Below are 18,427 nucleotides of genomic sequence, written 5' to 3' on the forward strand. Positions count from 1 at the left end.
CAAATTTTTCTGGATGTCTCTAAAAATTCTTGGCCTCTATTGAACCCCTGGGGTCCTGGATGGTCACACTGTACAATATTCCCACCCTCACGGCCTCCCCGCTAGTACTCTACTCACAGTTCCAGCCACCTCACTCTTCCTCAAATGCACCAGGCACAGTCCTACCTCAGGACCTTTGCACAGGCTGTGCCTGCTGCCTAGGCTGCTCTCCTCCTAGATAACTTTGTGGCTCCTCCCTCAACTCTTTCAAATCGAGACCTTTACTGGCCACTTTTTAAAAAATTTAAACCATTTGTACTCATATTCCAACGCTTTATTCTGTTCTATTTTGTTATTTGATAAACAAATATGGAATTTACTTATAACCCGTCTTCCAACACAGCTGTGTCCCCTAGTGTATGTGACATACACTAGGCACTTAATAAATGTGCGTGAAATGAAGAAGGCCTCAGAGCTTTCAGCAATACCGGGAGTGGAGGGGAGGGGTGCGGCCCTTTCCAGCACATTCTCAGGTCTGTGTCTCTCCCTGGAGGCTGATCCCAGAACTGCAGCCTGGTAACCTCAGCCATTCCACCCCCGCCCGGCCCCACCCCCCCCTCAACTGCCCAGAAGCACAGAGCCACAGAGGTACAGTCAGTTGTGGCCAAGGGCACCGGAAGTGGGGCTCGAGTGCAGGATCAAGGAGGTGGCAGGAGTGGGAGGTGGGGGTGAGCTCTGAGCTGGAGAGCCAGAATCGGGGTGGGGGATTGTCTCTGGTTGTGGGGCGGTGGGCACCCACCCTAAATTTGTGGAGCTGGAGCTGGACTGGATGGTGGGGGTTACCTCTGAATTTAAGAGGCTGTAGAGGAGGTCGGGGAGTCTGCCCCTGAACTAGGGGTGGAGTGAGTGGGGGCGGGTTCCACTGAACTAGGAGAGCTGCCGCTGGAGGGAAAAGGAGACCAGGGTTTGGACGTTGAGGTCTCAGCTCCCTCCCAACATCGGAAAGCAAACGCCAGAGGGCACAGGGAGAGGATGATGAGGGGCAAGGGTGGGGGACCCGGGCCAGCCTCTCTGGATGCCTCTTCCCTCTTCCCTCAGAGAGTAAGCCTGCGCCCAGGGGGCCTGGGGGAGTTCGCTCGCCACCTGAGTGCTCAGTGGGAAAGGCGGTGCCTTGTACGGAGCTCTTTGTCTGAACCCACAGTGTGGGCTCCAGTCCCGTCGTACTCTCCCAGCCCCCCTCTTGCTTTGGGGCCCCAGAAGCTCTCTGGGTACAAGTAATGGCTGGACCCAGGCAGCACTCTGGGTGACTCTTTCCAACCTTCTGGGACTCAAAGGATCTTCTGTCTGTAAAATGGGCACCTCCGGCAGCCAGCACCTCTGAGAGCTACACAGGCCCCTTGGAGGCCCCAGAGAGGATCAGCCCTAATCTTCTGCAGGTACCCGGAAGGTCCTCATGGCCAAACCCAGAGCTTTTTGTTGTTTGATTTAAATATATTTTTATTGATGAGAGAGAGAGAGAGAGAGAGAATAACGACAAGAGAGAATCATTGAACGGCTGCCTCCTGCACGCCCCACGCTGGGGATCGAGCTCACAACCTGGGCATGTGCCCTGACCGGGAATTGAACCCTGATCCCTGGTTCATAGGTCAATGCTCAGCTCTGGTCAGGACAAACCCAGAGCTCTAATGGGGAAGGGGTAGAGGCCTGGGCACTGGGAATAGTCAGGGGATCAAAGCTCTGAAAAACTCCGCCCCAACCTTGTTCCAGCTGCTCCCTGGCTCCTGACCCTCCCAGCACGGAGCCCTGGGGCCAGGCTGAGGGTGGGTAAATATTTCATGGGCCACCTCCTACAGTTACTTCCTTCTCAGTTCCAGGCTGCTGGGCACCTTAGCTGCTTGCAAGTTCATTCATCGACCCTGTCCACGCGGCCCTGAGTGGATCTTCGTGCTTCCTCTCTTACCTCCCAGATGGCAGAGATGTGGAAATAACCTCCAGCATTAGGCTCAAGAGGGGTCTGGGTCCACACGCAGACCCACCTTGCTCTGTCCAGTCTCCCAGGCCCTGTGGGGATGACAGCTGAGCCTAGGAGAGGGATTGTGCCCGGGCCTGACTTTTATCCCCATTTTACAGATGGGAAACTGAGGCCTAAGGGAACTAGGAAGGTGGGAAGAGGGCCCCTCAAGGACCTCCAAGGAGTCAAGGACTAAAAGCCCAGCCTTCCCTTCCCATGCCCTAACCGGTTTGGCTCAGTGGATAGAGCGTCAGCCTGTGAACTGAAGGGTCCCAGGTTCGATTCCGGTCAAGGGCATGTACCTTGGTTGCGGGCACATCCCCAGTGGGAGGTGTGCAGGAGGCAGCTGATCGTATCCGTTTGGAAAAAGTGTTCCAGTTTCTAACTCTCTATCCCTCTCCCTTCCTCTCTGTAAAAAATCAATAAAATATATTAAAAAAAAAAAAAAAAAACAAGAAAAGGCCAGCTTTCCCAAACTGCCTTTCACCTCATTTGAGGAAGAATCCAGATGAAGAGAAGTTTTGCTGAAATGAGGGTGACTCAAGGGCCACCGTGGACTTGAAGCCAAGCCAGGACTCTGGGGAGCTGAACCTTTAAAGTGAACTGAGGAAGCCCAGCCAGTGTGGCTCAGTGGTTGAGTATTGACCCATGAACCAGGAGCTCACAGTTCCATTCTTGGTCAGGGCACATGCCTGGGGTTGCCGGCTCAGTCCCCAGTAGGGGGCATGCAGGAGGCAGCGTGATTGATGATTCTCTCTCATCATGGATGTTTCTATCTCTCTCTCCCTCTTCCTTCCTCTCTCTGAAATCAATGAAAACATATTTTTTAAAAAGTTTAAAGTGAACTGAGGAAAACTAGTGATTCTTGAAAGAGGAGGTAGTGGAGGACACAAGCTCTGCTGAGGGCCGGGCACAGAGTAGGCAGGAGCTCATGAGCTACTGGAGAGCTGATCAGAGGTAAAGTGGGTTTATTTTTATTTTTATTTCTATTTTTATGAAGTTTGTTTGTTTGTTTGTTTTTTATTGATGAGAGAGAGAGAGAGAGAGAGAGAGAGAGAGAGAGAATTTGTTGTTCAACTCATTTATACATTCACTGGTTGATTCTTGTATGTGCCCTGACCGGGGATCGAACACACAACCTTGGCATATGGGGACTACACTCTAACCAACTGAGCTACCCAGCCAGGGCTTGGAGCTATTTCTATGGACTGTGCCATGAGTCTGCTTTGCCCAGAAACCCCTGGACCAGGAGGCTGGCCGGGGCCAAGTCAGCCGGTTCTAATCCAGCTCTGGCACAGGCTGGGAGACTAGCATAAGCCTCGATTCCCTGAGCTATAAAATGGGGATAAATACGGTGCTCTCCGAGTGAAGCCCTTGCCTGCAAAACGTGTCATATGCGTGGTGGCCTCCACTCTGCTATTACAGGTTTGGGGCAGGTACACAGGTCAGAGAGAGTGATGGTTTTGTGGGAGGGGAGGCAATGCAAGAGTTCAACCCTTATTGAATCACTGTCGCACACCTGAAACTAATATAATACTGTATGTCAACTGTAAAATAAATCTCACTAAGAAGTTCAGTTCTTTACCCTGGGAACAGTCCTGCAGGGCAGCAGAAGGCAACCAGGCACCAGGAGCTTCTGGGAGCCACAGGTGCTTCGTGACCAGGAAATGAGCCCGTGTCCCCTTCCCATGGCCCTGGGCCCTCCTTCCCTTGCGAGCTGGCTAATGGGAACAGGTTGAACATGGAACCTCAAACTGGGTATGAGGCAGCCACAGCTTCTCACTGGCTCAGCTCAGGCTGGGGCTGCAGAAGTGGCATCCTCAGGGCTGGAGTGGGGGCGGTGGAGGGGGTGGGGGTGCTGCAGCTGTTCTCATGACCCCCCACCTTGCTTCTGGGGGAGCAGCCCTTCTGGGGGCGGGGGCCTGGCAGACCAGCCTGGCCTGAGGAAAGGGCCCAAACACCAGGTGTCTGGCTGGGCAGGACGGCCCCCTCCAGCTATGGAGAGGCCCACCTTCTTCCTGACCTGCTGTCACCTGTAGGGGTGTCCGCAGAAGCAGAGAAATTCACATCAGTTTGCAGCAGCAGCACCGAGGCAGCAGCAGAAGGCGGCGGCCGCTGGGAGCCTGCCATTCCTGCGTGGGGAGGGTGCAGGAGGGCTCTGCACAGGTGTGACGTGGGGCCGGGGCGTGGCCAGGTGGCTGTGTTTACACCTGCCCAGGGAGAGGTGGAGGTGGGGCCGCAGGACACAGGGCCTATGGGTGCTACCGTTTCCCAGGGTTGCCATACCTGCCCCCCTCTCCACCTGGACGCCCACCTCGCCTAGAAGTCCCACCTGAACCATGACCGAGAAGCCCTCAAATTCTGCCCATCCCTTCAGGAACCCCTTGCTGCTTTCAGTCCCCTTCCCCACAGCAGCCCCCACCCACTCTGTGGCCCCTTCCATAGCTGCCTGAACCCATGCTACCTTCCCCCTTGCCACTCCTCCAAGCAGGCTGCCCTCTGGGTGCTCGTAGCCCCTCCCCCCTCCCTGCCCTGTCCCTGACACCCACAGGCTGGGAACATCTGTGTTCAGCTCTCTCTCACCCAGACTGGAGCCCCTTGCGGGTGCGCCCAGCATCCCACCAACTTGGTACCTGGCTGGAAAGCCCTTGCGTTTCCTGAATTAGGCCCCATGCAGTCACCGTGGGGTTTTCTAGGGCCGAGGGCCGAGGGCCAGACACTGGCTTCTGGAGTGTGTCAGGGACACCTTCCACGGGGAGCCGACGGACACGGCCCCACTAGTCATGGACAGGTTCCACGGCCACAGGGAGGCCCCTGACCTCCGAGAAGGGTGTGGGTCCCTCTCCTAGACACGGACCCTGGGTGCCAACTAAGTGGTTGAAAGTTTTAGGGTCCCCCCGGTCCAGCGTGTTCCAGATTCCCCTCACGCCCCCCACACCCAGGCCCAAGATACCCGCTATGAGCACGGAGAGACCAAGGCCCAGGCTGTGGAGAACTTTATTCATTAGACCAAGAGAGCCACATGGCACCGCCCCTGATGTCCCCCGTTGGGCGGTCAAGGTCCTAGACTCCCGGCCACTGCGTGTTCTGTGGGTTGTCCCACCCCGCTGGCCTCAAAAGCGCATCCGTGGTGAGGGAGGACCGGGTGTAGTGGCCACGCCAGTTGGATTGCAGCATCTTGGCCGCTGCCTGCTTCTCCATCAGCCGGCGGCGTACCTGGACGCCCCTCCAGATGGACTGGATGACCGTGGCCGCCTTATTCTGGCCACGGGGCTGCTGGGGTCTCTGGTCGCTCAGCTGGGTGTCTTGGTCCCACAGCCTGTCCTCCTGGCCCGTGGTGCCCCGGCCCGTGCCCTGCACCACCCTCGTGGGCTGGGTGTGGCCACACATGTGGCACGTGCGGGGGCTGGAACCCATGAGCATCACGGCGCTGGGTGGGCTCCCCAGCCTGGGCCTCAGCGACTGGCAGAGGGTGCAGTCGTTCGGCCGGCAGGACTGGAAGCAGCGGTGGTCGGAGGTGGACGTGGTCCTGCCACTAGCCTCAGCCCAGGTGCGGGGGAGCAGCATTTGCCGGGCTCGGTTCCGGCGGAAGCTGTAGCCTCGCCATGTGGCCTGGATGACCGTGGCAGCTTTGAGGAGCTGGGCCAGGTTCCGCCGCACGCAGTAGCCACGCCAGGCAGCCTGGATGACGACAGCCCACCGGTGCCACACCTTGATGGTACGGCGCACCAGGTAGCCACGTGCACACGCCTGTATGACGACCACGGCTTGCACTATTATCTGCTCCACAGTCTGAACTGACGTCACCAGCTCCCCACACCGTCTGGGATCCACCAGCGCCTCCCTGCCCATGGCAGCCCACGGCACATCGCACCTGGCTGGTTTCCATGCACCACAGGGGGTCTTGGCCCCCTCCATGGGCCCAACAGCAGCACCGGGGATGGCGGAATTCCACGTTTGGCCACCAGCCACGCCAGCGTCCACGGGGCCCTGGAGTAAAGCAGAAGTCAGAGGTGCCCTGTGACTGTCCACAGGAGCCATGGTGCTAAGCAGATCCCGAGGTCCCTGTAGCGACTCCCGGTTAAAAGGGAACCACTGGGTGAAGATTCATAACCCAGAAACCCCCTCTGAACCTCGTGGTGCAACCTAGGGATGGCCATGTCGTGCACCAGATGGCCGTAGGGATCATTGGCGTTACGGCAGCGCACCCATGGAGCCTTTGGGGCCTTCCGGAGGGACCTGGAGGCATGCTCCGCCACCTACCGGGAGGGCTCAGTCTTGGCCACAGAACCATCTAGCCTTCCGGAGGCAGAGTACTATGCAAGGATCTGTAGGATTCTCTAGGGTGTGGTTCTCAACCTTCTGGCCCTTTAAATACAGTTCCTCATGTGGTGACCCCAACCATAGAATTATTTTCGTTGCTACTTCATAACTGTAATATTGCTACTGTTATGAATCGTAATATAAATATCTGATATGCAGGATGGTCTTAGGCGACCCCTGTGAAAGGGTCATTTGACCGCCAAAGGGGTCACGACCCACAGATTGAGAACCGCTGCTCTAGGGCCAAGGAGGTCATGGTGGCTGTTCTGAGCCAGGTTCCCCGACACTGGCTTCCAAAATGCACTGGAACCCACGGGATGCCGCCCCGCTGGCCTTACACTATACGGCAGCACACGAGGCCACACGGGACCTCTGGGAAGTGTTTGGGATCCCCCCATCCCAGACGCAGCCCTCAGGAGCAAACTAGATGCCACAGTCCTGTCATGGGCCAGCTCGGGCGACCCTGATGCTATTGTAGAAGCCACCATCCCATGGGAATGACTCCGGGCATGTGAGCAGCCAAGAGGCTCTGGGGGACGATGTGAGCCACTGACGCCTATGAGCTCAGGGGGCCCTGTGTTCATTTGCACACCGGGGACCCCATGCGAAGTCACAAAGTGGGAACTAGGGGCCCTCCAGCTGGTGTCCGTCCTCTGCGGCAGAGTTTGGGGGACACTGCTGGCCCTGGTGTGCAAAGCCTGGAGGCTGGGGAAGGACAGGGGCGATGCCACCCATCATAGACTCGGCTCAGCCGGGAGCTGCCTCCTCCTCCGACGGCCTTTGGCCTTTGGAGTCTTGTCCTCTGCCAGGAAGTCATGGTCGTAGTCGACATCAGGGGACGGGGGACTCTCAGACATCCATGGGGTTGCCTCAAGGACCATGGACTCCCTACTGGAACAGGACTCCTGGGAGAGAGCCTCGCCCAGGTCTCTGGCTTCATCATGGCCTGGCCATCTCTGGTCTCAAAGGCTATTGTCCCATGAACGTGGCTCAACAGTGAGGCTCTTTGCTACCATGGGCACTCGGTGCCCTCCTCTGGCTCCGCCATTAGATTCTCAGGCCTGGGGAGGAGCTTGAGCCAGGCCAGTGGCATGGGGTGCCTGGAAGGGGGATGCAGACCCGTCCTCGGGGCCCTCCATGGTAGGGATGGGAGGTGAGTCCAATGAGTCTGGACCCCTGGGGAAGGCTGTGAGTCATGCTTCTGACTGTGGAGGGTGGACTAGCCACACTAGCCATGGGTCTTAGACCAGGCTCTGACTCAGTCCCCCAGTCATAAGTTCTGCGACCACACTAGAGGCCACAAAACCAGAAGAGACACTTAGGCCCACCCCACTCACCCCTGAACCTGGGGGAGTCTTGGAGAGGGTACTAGTACAGAGTCTTACAGAGAGACTTTGCCTTTTCCCACCTGCACCAGGTGCTGTAATCAGTCTGGGGGGCACCCCACTCACCACAGAACCTGGAGCTAGGGTCCTGGCCACGTCACTGGCCACGAAAACTGGAGGAAAGCTGTGGGCCACACCACTGATGACAGAGCCTGGAGAAAGGCTGTGGACCACAGCCCTGGCCATGGGGTCTGGAGGAAGGTCCCGGCCCAGGCCACTGATCACAGATCACGGGTGAAGGGTTTGGGCCACACAATTGACCGTTTAACCTCGTGGAAGGCTGGGGGCCACACAATTGATCTCAGACCCTGTGGGAAAGCTGGAGGCCTTGCCACGAACCACAGTACCTGGGGCCCCAACTGTGGTCACCCTATTGGCTACAGAACCTGGCCCCAGACGACGGGCCATGCCCATTACAGGCTCCTGGCTGAAAGCATTTGATTGTTGGTAACTGGATGTGGTGACCGTGGACATAAGACACTGGTGGTCCCCATTGATCAAACTTGACCTGAGATATGCTGGCGCCCACATTGGCCAAGGACTCAGACCCAGACTGTTGGGCACTAAAGCCTGAGAGCAGCCAGGCCCCACCCTTGAGGCAGCACGTGCCAGAAATGATGCCCGTGTTCAATTCTTCTCGAATGGATGTGTGGGGAAGGGTGGGCATTAACTGGCTTTCTGGGGAGGCTTCCGACAGACTAGAGTCTCCTGACTTTTGAATGCCCAGAGACGACCAGGAGCCATGGATCCAGGCAGCGGAATGCTCTGTTGTGTTTGGGTGCCTGGGGGGTCTGTGGTCGAGTTGGGGGACTCACTGTGGTGGCCCTCGGGAGACCTGAGGCCATCTTGTTGGTCGTCTCACTCAGGCCCACAGAGACCTGTGTCTGACGTGGAAACTGAGTCCTCTGCATGGTCTCCACAGGGACCATGAAAGGTTGTTGCAGACTTTTGGCCGCTGATGGCTGATACACCTCAGGGGTCCCCCCAGGTGACCCCGGAGGGCTGACACCAAAAAGCAGACCCCCTCCCCCATAGGTGGTGACAAACTGGTGGGAGTGGATGGTTATCCCACCACCCACAGTGCTGGCAAGCGTGCCTGGGGCCACCCTGTCCTCCCCCAGTGATGCTGACAGGTATGGGGCCGCCCTGCTGGCCACATGTGGTTTGTGGGAGCTTGGGGCCACGCCATTGGCAATGAGCAGCTGTCACAGAGGGCGGGGTGGCTGCAGGGGAAGAGGCTCAGGCAAAGTGGGGCCTGCGTCACTCACCCTGAGCAGAGAGCTGATGCGGATTCGCCCACCCCTGGGTGTACGGAGGAGTCACCCTTATCCCATGACAGAGTGGGGTCCAAAACAGCGATCAGGGGAAAATGGAGAAAGGTGGTGATCAACCTAGTGACCAAGGAGGCACCCACATAGACCCCGGACAAGCAGGGTGACCTCCTGACCACGGGCCCATCCCCCATCTCCTCCAACAGCCCGGCTGGCCCGCCTGTGACAACGCCCTCCCAGGCCCCACCCTGGGGAACCCTGACCTTGCTGAGCTGTGGTCTCACACGGCCCACGGTGGGCCCCCATGCAGTTGACCGGCTCTCCCTGGAGTCCACCTCCACTGGGACCGGCGTCACCATCATCCCACTTCCCAGTGCTTTCGAGGTGGCCTTAGGGAGGACGAGTCCAGTCAGGAGGGCCGCCTGAGACAAGGACTGGCTCAGGACGGTGCCCAGCTCACCCTGACACACGGCCTGGCTCAGGGCAGCCCGGTCTTCCTCTGTCAGGACCTTGCAGAGCACATCCACCAGTCTGCCCTGTATGGCCTTCGTGAGTTCTGCCTGCAGCTCACCCCGGGAAAGGGCACAGGACAGTGCAGTGCCCAGCTCGCCCCAGGACAGGGCCTTCACCAGTGCTGTGCCCAGCATGCCCTGGGGCAGGGCCTTGGCCATCGTGGTGCCTAGGATCTCTTTGGACAGGGCCTGGTTCAGTGCCGCCCTCACTTCCCCCTGGGGGAGAGCTTTCTCCAGCAGAGCACGGATGTCCTCCTGGGAGCCCAGCACAGTGGCCAACTCAGCACACAGCGAGGCAAGCTGGGCGGCCCCCAGCTCCTCCTGGCAGGGCGCGGCTGGGCTTGTGGCTGATGGCGGGGCTAGGGTGGCCCGGCTGTCACCCCAGGATTCGACGTTGCATGCGGAAGGTCCAGTGGACGCCAGCAGAGGCACCAGCATGCTCGGGGTCTTGGAGGCCCCCTCGCATGGGCCCTTGGTAGCTTTGCCCTGGGCACAGCTATGGGCTGGGAGCTGGGTTAATCCGTCCTCTGGCTTTGCTCGGGACAAAGTGCCAAGAGAGCTGGCGTGTTGATGGGGCTGGGTGGAGGCCTTGAACCCAGCCAGGAGTGGCTGGGACCGAGTCTTGCTACTGAGCTCAGCGGCCTGGTGGGCAGCATAGAGGCACTTGGCTGTTTCTGTGACCAGCTGGGCTTGGGACTGTGCCTTGGTCAGCCTCGCAGGCAGATGCGCTTGAGACTGGACCTTTATCACTTCTGTGGTCAGATGTGCCTGGGACTGCGTCTTGGTCGGACACGTGCCCGGATGGGCCAGGGACGGGGCCGTGGTTAGCTTGGCAGGTGGGTGTGCCTGGGATGGGGGCTTGGACAGACACCGGGCGATATTTGCCTGGGGCGGGGCTCTCGTCTGCTTGGCAAGCATAAGTCTCTGGGGCGAGGCTGTGGTTGAACAGGTGGCCTTCTGCGCTCGGGGCAGGGGCTTGGCTGGGCAGGTGCCCAGGCGTGCTTGGGGCAGAACCACAGCCATTTCCACAGGCACGCCCACCTGGGACTGAACCTTCGTGACATCTGTTTTCAGGCGTGCCTGCGACAAGACCTTGCTCCTGTCCTCGGCCACACTGGTGTTAGACATGGTTGCTATTCTCACCTGTTTCTGGGAGAAGGCCCTGATTTTCTCGGCTTCCGAAAAAGGCCTCGCTGGAGCCTTGGGAGCCCCAGCCCCCAGATGTGGTGGGGGCCAGTATTTCACCTTTCCCTCCGTCAAGTGCGAATGGGACGAGACTTTGACCGCGCCTGCCGTCTGCCTCCCGCTCACCACAGCCTTGGCGTTTGGTCTGTTTAGGTTTGTTTGTGACGAGGCATTGGGAATCCCATCCTCCACAACTGCTGGAGGTGAAGCTTTCAGATTTCCGTCTGCAGGAGGAGGCAGGCAGAGGTTCCTGAGGACGGTGGCCACTGAGCGTAACTGGGCTGGCGTCTTGGTGATCATGGCGGCCAGACGTGTCTGGGTAGGGGTCTTGGTCGTTGAGGCTTCTGGGAGCATCTGAGATGGGGTCTTGGCTGTCGTAGCCACTGGACATGTCTGCAGTAGGGACTTGGCCATCGTGGCTGTTGGGTGGACCTGGGGCAGGGGCTTGGCCATCACAGGAATTGGGCAGGTCTGTGTCGGGGGCTTGAAAATTGAGGTCATGGCCGCCGGCTGTGTCTGGGGTGCAGTGCTGGTCACCAAGACTGTTGGTCGCATCTGAGCTGGGGTCTTGGTCACCGGGGCTGCCAGGCACGGCTGGGGTGGGGTCCTCATTATCATTGTGGGTACCGGGCTTGGCTGGGTTGGGATCTTGTTCAAGATTGCTGCCAGGCATGACTGGAGTGTGGTCTTGGCCACTGGGACTGCTGAGTCCGGCTGAGGTGGGGTCTTGGCTATTATTACCGTGGGTGTTGGGCCTGGCTGGGGTATGGATTTGTTCATCGTGGATGCCAAGCACGACTTGAGCGGAGCCTTGGTCATCACAGACGGTTGGCCTGTCTGGGGTGGGGCTCTGAGGACCTCTGCTTCCACATGGGCCTGGGTCTGGGCCTTGGGGGGGCCATGAAGTGTCTGGGCAATCCTTTCACACGGTGGCCCGAGGGCTCCTGCCTTGCTGGCTCTGGCAGTCGCTGGCTTGGTCTTCGTCATGTCCCCTTCTAAGTGGAGAAGGCTGGTACTTCTGATGGTTCTTGTTAGCAGACATGGGTGGTACTTTGCACTCAGACTCACTGGACACGCAAGTCTGACGGAAACGGTCTGGTGCGGCACGAAAGTGACGCTAGGGCCTCCGGTGGCACCAGGAGCTGGCATGCCGGGCGGTGGAACACCTGCGGGCTGCAGCAGGGCCAGCTCGTGGGCACAGGCAGCCAAGCTGTCGTCAGAAGGGAACTGGGTCTCCTTATCCACCATGACAGGTGGGGCCGGAAGATACCTGTCTTCCTCTGAAGGGTGGAACCGCACCTGCTGAGGGGGGTGGTAAGGGACGTTCTCCTCTTCCACACCCTTTTTTTTCTCCGCCCCGAGGCGGCGCCTGGCTTTGAAGCGCCGCCAGGCCTCCTGGACGCCTTTCGCCGTCAACACCTGCCGGACCAGCTTCTGCCGGAGCTTGTGGCGCCTCCAGCTGGCTTGGATGAGGGTGGCTGCGCGAGACTGCATCATGTCCATCTCGTCCACCAGGATGTTCCTGAAGGCCTTGCTTTCGACCACCTTCCGCAGGCGGGGAATCTTGCCCTTGTCAGGCTGTTGCGGGAGGGTCTCCCTGGATTCAGGTGTCTCTGCCTTGTCTTGGTAATTGGGGGTGGGCTGGTCGGAGCTCTGCCCACTAGGTGAGAACTGTAACTGTGTTGCTTGTGGCATTGTCTTGGTTCCTAGGTGGATCAACTCTGCCTGTGGGGTGGCAGGGAGGTAGTCAGAGAGAGGAGTTGTGCAGACAAGAGGGGTCCTGGCTGGAGCAAGTGCTTGCCCCGGGACCTAGATCCTGTGCCTGGTACCTTGTAATCTTTCTCCTGCCCATTGCAGCCCTCTCTATCCTGGCCTCCTGGCCACCTGTATCTGGAACATACTGTGAGTACAGCACTGATCACACACTATTTTGGGAACTTCCTGTGTGTGTGTGTGTGTGTGTGTGTGTGTGTGTGATGATTATTTCCCTCTCCCTAATGACTATCAATTCCTAGAGGGCAAGAAACAGGTCTGAGTCACTTCTGTGTCCCCATCTCAGTCATAGAGTCTGGTTTCAGGACGTGAATGGGTAGGTGTTGGGTGAGTGACTAACTTGACTAATAAATGAGTAGGTGAATGGACTGAAAGTCGAATGGATAGATGAATGCATGACTTAATACTGAATAGGTAAATCTGTGGGTGAATGAATGGTAGATCAGTTGGAGGGATGGATGAAAGGTTGGATGAAAGAATGGATGCGCAAATGAAGCTGATGAATTTATGAACGGATCAATACATAAAGAAATGGACACTCTCGCCTGGTCAGCTCAGTGAATAGAGCGTCAGCCTTCAGACTGAAGGGTCCTGGGTTTGATTCCGGTCAAGGGCACATGCCCGGGTTGCGGCCTTGATTCCCAGTAGGGGGTGTGCAGGAGGCAGCCAGTCAATGATTCTCGCTCATCATTGATGTTTCTATCCTTCTCTCCCTCTGCCTTCTTCTTTGAAATCAATTTGAAAAAAATGTGTTTTAAAGAAATGGACGCATGGATGGAGGGGTGTATGACTAGGTAGGAGGATGAGTATATGGATGGATGAATAGATGGGTGGATGGGTAGGTGAATGGGTAAATGGGTGTCTGGTGGATGGATGGGTAGATAGATGGATAAATATTTGGAGGGATGGAGGGATAGATGGGTGGTAGATGGAGTGAGGAATGGATGGAAAGATAGAGGTATGGATTTGTGGATGGATAGGTAAAATCTGAGTAGATAATGAGTGTGCAAATGGAGAGAGCTGAAGGTATTGGTGGACTGATGAATGGATCTGTGAATGGATGGTGCACGACTGACAGATGATGGATAGATTAATGGCAGGTGGAAGAAGAATGAGGAAATGACTGTGGTTTTCAGAAGTACCTTGGTGCAGAGAGGGTTGGGATGCTGTCAAGCAATCCTGATGCACAACCTGGAGCCTGTCTAGCTGAAGTCCCCGCCCCCTTCTGGTTGGACCAGTCAGACCCTCGCCCAGCCACCTTCGTACCTTAGGGGGTCATAGAGTTGGAGGAGGAGCAGGAAGAGAAGGTGCAATTTCAGAAGCAGCCTTCAGCCCTTCATCCCATGCAACATGCAACAACACTGCCCTGGGCTGGCTCTGTGCTCAAGACCAACATGAGAGAAGTTAAAAGCAAAAATTAAAATTTCAAGAAACCCCAAAACTTTTAAGTCCACAAAGATGAATGCACAAGAAAGCGTATTCTGGTGTTATTTTGTAAAACAAAAACAACTGGAAATAACCAAAAAGGTGATTGCTAGGGGGTCAGTTACAAATGCATGAAGAAGGGTGTTCCAGAATGTTCATCACTATATTATTTAGAAGACTGAAAACAATCCACATGCTTATCAACAAGATGTTGCTTAAATTCATCAACAGAACACTTGTACGCTATCCAGTCATTAGAAATAGTATCCAGATCCACAAGAATGGCTAAAATAAAAAATATGGCCCAGCCGGCATGCCTCAGTGGTTGAACGTCAACCTATGAATCAGGAGGTCATGGTTCGATTCCTGGTTAGGGCACATGCCCAGGTTGCAGGCTCAACCCCCCGTGTGGTGTGTGCAGGAGGCAGCCAATCAATGATTCTTTTGCATCATTGATGTTTCTGTCTCTCTCTCTCCCTCTTACTTCCTCTCTGTAATCAATGAAAATGTATATATTTTTAATATGGACCACTTGGGGAAATTGTCAGTATCTTGAAGGCAACATAATCCACACTGATGAATATACTTAAGAGGTCTAACTGTTTATACCCATCAACAGAAAAATAAATAAATCAACTGCATATTAATCAATAGATATAAAAGGCTAATATACAAAGTGTCCCCTCGGGAGTTTGACCCAGAGACCAGGAGTTCAATCGCTTGCTATGACATGCGCTGACCGCCAGGGGGAAGCGCAGAACGAAGGAAGGCCCTGGCTGGCAGCTGGCAGCCAGGAAAGGGAGGCCCTGGTTGGCAGCTGGAAGGAAGGCCCCAGTCAGCAGCCAGAAGGCCACAATCGGCCCTGATCACCGGCCAGACCTAGGGACCCTACCTGTGCACAAATTTCATGCACTGGGCCTCTGGAATCAATATAAATAAATATCAATATAATTATTGACTTATTTGTAAATCAATGTATCACATTCAACACAACTACAAAAAAGGAGCTCAGCGATATACATGTATCTCACATATATTATTTTGAGTGAAAGAAAAAAAATTGGTTATTCAACTCTAAGAAATTAAAAGGGAACAGAAGTTAAGCTCTGCAATTAGAAGTCAGTATAGGCCCTGGCCAAGTAGCTCAGTTGTTTAGAGTGTCATCCCTGATACAAGAAGGTTGTGGGTGCCATCCCTTGGTCAGGCACATACAAGAAGCAACCAATGAATGCGTAAGTGGGACATGTTGGTATTTTCACTCTCTCTCTCTCTCAGTTAAAACATGGGTGGCTGGGAGGGGACAAAAAGAGGCCTTACAGATAGTCGTGTGGGTTTGTGTGGATTGTGAAAATGAAAACTCATGAATAAAATACAAATATTCTAAAAAATCGTGATCAGTTATCAAAAGAATACTATAGGCAGGCAGGACTTAGGATGTAAGAATGGCTCAATATGTATAAATCACCAAGGTAATTCATTATATCTAGAAATTAAAAAGGCAGCCTATGGTTTTTCAAAAAAAAATGTCAAAAAGGTGTTTTATCGCCGTAGCCGTTTTGGCTCAGTGGATAGAGCTGGATAGAGCATTGGCCTGCAGACTAAAGGGTCCCAAGTTCGATTCACTGTGCCCGGACTGCAGTCCCCCCAGTAGGGGACATGCAGGAGGCAGCCAATCAATGATTCTTTCTCATCATTGATGTTTCTATCTCTCTCTCTCCTTTCCTCTGAAATCAATAAAAAAATATATTTTTTAAAAAGGTGTTTTATCAAATGCAATGGCTATTTCTTTTTTGGGGGCGGGGGTGGTTAATCCTCACCCGAGGATATTTTTCCATTGGTTTTTAGGGAGAGTGGAAGGGAGAGGAAAAGATAGAGATAAACATCGATGTGAGAGACAAATTGATTGGTTGCCTCCTGCACACACCCCGACCAGGGCCAGGGAATCTGCAACCAAGGTATATACCCTTGACCAGAATAGAACCTGGGACCCTTCAGTCCGCTGGCCGACTTTCTATCAATTGAGCCAAACCGGCTAGGGCTGCAATGGCTATTTCTAATAACAACTTATAAAAATAGAATAGTATTAAAGATGGTAAGGCTAACCACAAAACCACAGCAAATGCCACTTTAAATGGTGAAATCCTAAAGTCGTTTCCATTAAAGGAACAGATGCACAGATGGTCCAGCCGGCTTGGCTCAGTAGTTGAGCATCGACCTATGAACCGGGGTCACAGTTCGATTCCCAGTCAGGGCACATGCCCGCGTTGTGGGCTCAATCCGAGTGTGGGGTGTGATTCATTGATGTTTCTATCTCTCTTTCCTTCTCCCTTTCTCTTTGAAATCAATCAAAATATTTTTTTAAAAAAGATGCACCCCCACTGCAGGTATCATTTTTAAAAGCAAAATGACAAGGACTTGAATAATCAGTGTAAATATTTTTATTAATTGTTTGTTGTTGACAGTATTACAGATGTCCCCCATTTGCCCATTTCCATCCAGCTCTGGCCTGATCCCAGTCCTTCACCGTTATTTATAACTAGTGCCCTGGTGCACGGGACTGGGCAAGACAGGCTAGACATGCCCTGGAGCCAACCTCCTGCTGTCCCTTCCTGGCCGGCTGCCAGCGGCTGGCTGCACCTGGGGCAGTACAGGGCTTGAAGGGTGTCTGCAGAGTGCACAGGATCCCTTCAGCAGGTGGGGTCCCTTGGCCTGGCCTGCGGGGATCAGCCGAAACCGGCTCTCTGACATCCCTTGAGGGGTCCCAGATTGCAAGAGGGCAGTTCTTGGGTGACACACCTCAGAATCGGGCTCTTTCCTCTCTGGTTCCAGGGTGTGTCACCCAAGAACTGCTGCTGCGAAGTCACCGAAGCTGGGCAGCTCCTGCATTGAGCCTCTGCCCCCTGGTGGTCATTCTGTATCATAGCTACTGGTCAGATGGTCACTTAGCCTTTTATATATATAGATAGCTATGATCTGGAAACAGCCTAAGTGCCCATCAGTAGATGAGTGGATAAAAAAAGCTCTGGTGGCCCTAGCTGGTTTGGCTCAGTGGATAGAGCATCGGCCTGTGGACTGATGGGTCCCAGGTTCGATTCTGGTCAAGGGCATATACCTTGGTTGCAGGCACATCCCCAGTAAGGAGTGTGCAGGAGGCAGCTGAATTGATGTTTCTCTCTCATCAATGTTTCTAACTCTCTATCCCTCTCCCTTCCTCTCTGTAAAAAATCAATAAAATATATTAAAAAAAAAAAAAGCTCTGGTGCATTTACACAGTGTAAATATTTTAAAAGGAGAGCTAGCAGGTGCTGGAATTGTCTGCCTAAAAGACCCAAGACATTCTAATTTAAAAAAAATAGCCCGGCTGGTGTGGCTCAGTGCTTGAGCATTGACCTATGAACCTGGAGGTCATGGTTCAATTCCTGGTCAGGGCACATGCCCGGGTTGTGGGCTCCATCCTCACTGGGGGATGTGCAGGAGGCAGCCGATCAATGATTCTCTCTTATCATTAAAGTTCCTACCTCTCTTTCCCTCTCTCTTCCTCTCTGAAATCAATAAAAATATATTTTTTAAAAAGGGTACATGTTAAGGTTTTAGGTTTGATCCCCAGCTCTGGTCCCTGGCCCTGGTTAAGGCATGTGTGGGAGGCAACTGATAGATGTTTCTCTCTCTCTCTCCCCCTTCCCTTCTCTCTGAAAAATCAATGGATGAGGATTAAAAAACCAAACAAACATCTATATATATAAAAACCTAAGTGACCATTAAGACCGGTTGACCAAACGACCTGTTGACCGGTCACTATGACGTGCACTGACTACCAGGGGTGGACACTCAATACAGGAGCTGCCCCCTGGTGGTCAGTGTGATCCCACAGCCGACCTCCCATGGTCCCTACCCCCCTGGCCATCCCTGGTCCCTTCACCCGGCCGTCCAGCACTGATCGGCCCTGTTCACCAGCCAGGACGAGGAACCCCACCTGTGCATGAATTCGTGCACTGGCCCTCTAGTATATCTATAAATATATATTTATATATTATATATTTAAATATATTATTAATCATTAATATTTTAATTTTGAAATGTAACTTATATAAATCTGTGTATACATTTAAAATGTATACACACACTTTGAATAATTATAAAGGCAGTGTTTATTAAAATATATTTCATTTTCAAAATTTCATTTTAATACACAGCTATTAAAGTGTGTATACATTTTTTTGGACAGCCTGTGTGTGTGTGTATGTGTGTGTGTGTAACAAAAAATCTATACTAATAAAAGGATAACATGCTAATTAGACCAGGAGACCTTCTGGGAGACCTTCTGGACATCCTTCCGGAAAAAGTCATGGTGGCGGGGCTGAGGCAGAGGCAATTAGGGGTGATCAGGCCAGGAGGGGAGGGCAATTGGGGGTGATCAGGCCGGCAGGGGGCGCAGTTGGGGGTGATCAGGCCGGCAATGAGGGGCAGTTGGGGGTGAGCAGGCTGGCGGGTGGGGCAGTTGGAGGCGAGCAGGCCGGCAGGCAGAGTGGTTAGGGGTGATCAGGCAGGCAGGCAGGTGAGTGG

At 54.4% G+C, this 18,427-nt stretch overlaps 1 protein-coding gene across 2 annotated transcripts; it reads right to left on the reverse strand.

The window, feature by feature from the left end:
- Positions 1 to 4,969: 4,969 nt before the first annotated feature.
- IQCN (IQ motif containing N) lies at positions 4,970 to 13,742 on the reverse strand. Of its 2 annotated transcripts, XM_014465803.2 has the most exons (3): positions 13,706 to 13,742; positions 9,233 to 12,391; positions 4,970 to 5,980 (listed from the first exon to the last, which is right to left on the reverse strand). In XM_014465803.2, the coding sequence occupies exons 2-3, from the start codon at positions 12,359 to 12,361 to the stop codon at positions 5,054 to 5,056; spliced, it is 4,056 nt and encodes a 1,351-aa protein (XP_014321289.1). In that variant the 5' UTR covers positions 12,362 to 12,391; positions 13,706 to 13,742; the 3' UTR covers positions 4,970 to 5,053. The 2 variants fall into 2 exon arrangements, with proteins under 2 accessions (XP_014321289.1, XP_006100484.1); XM_006100422.3 differs by lacking the exon at positions 13,706 to 13,742 and having other exon boundaries at positions 9,233 to 12,454.
- Positions 13,743 to 18,427: the final 4,685 nt, after the last annotated feature.

This window comes from Myotis lucifugus, unplaced genomic scaffold, assembly GCF_000147115.1.
Source record: "Myotis lucifugus unplaced genomic scaffold, Myoluc2.0 scaffold_311, whole genome shotgun sequence".
NCBI classification, from domain to species: Eukaryota; Metazoa; Chordata; class Mammalia; order Chiroptera; family Vespertilionidae; genus Myotis; species Myotis lucifugus.

Excerpts from the sequence above, each read along its gene's own strand:
- IQCN (XM_014465803.2), bottom strand. The coding sequence starts at position 12,361 with ATGCCACAAGCAACACAGTTACAGTTCTCACCTAGTGGGCAGAGCTCC. Across the intron at positions 5,981-9,232 it reads TGAGACCACAGCTCAGCAAG|GGCCCCGTGGACGCTGGCGT; the intron begins GTCAGGGTTCCC and ends GCTTTACTCCAG.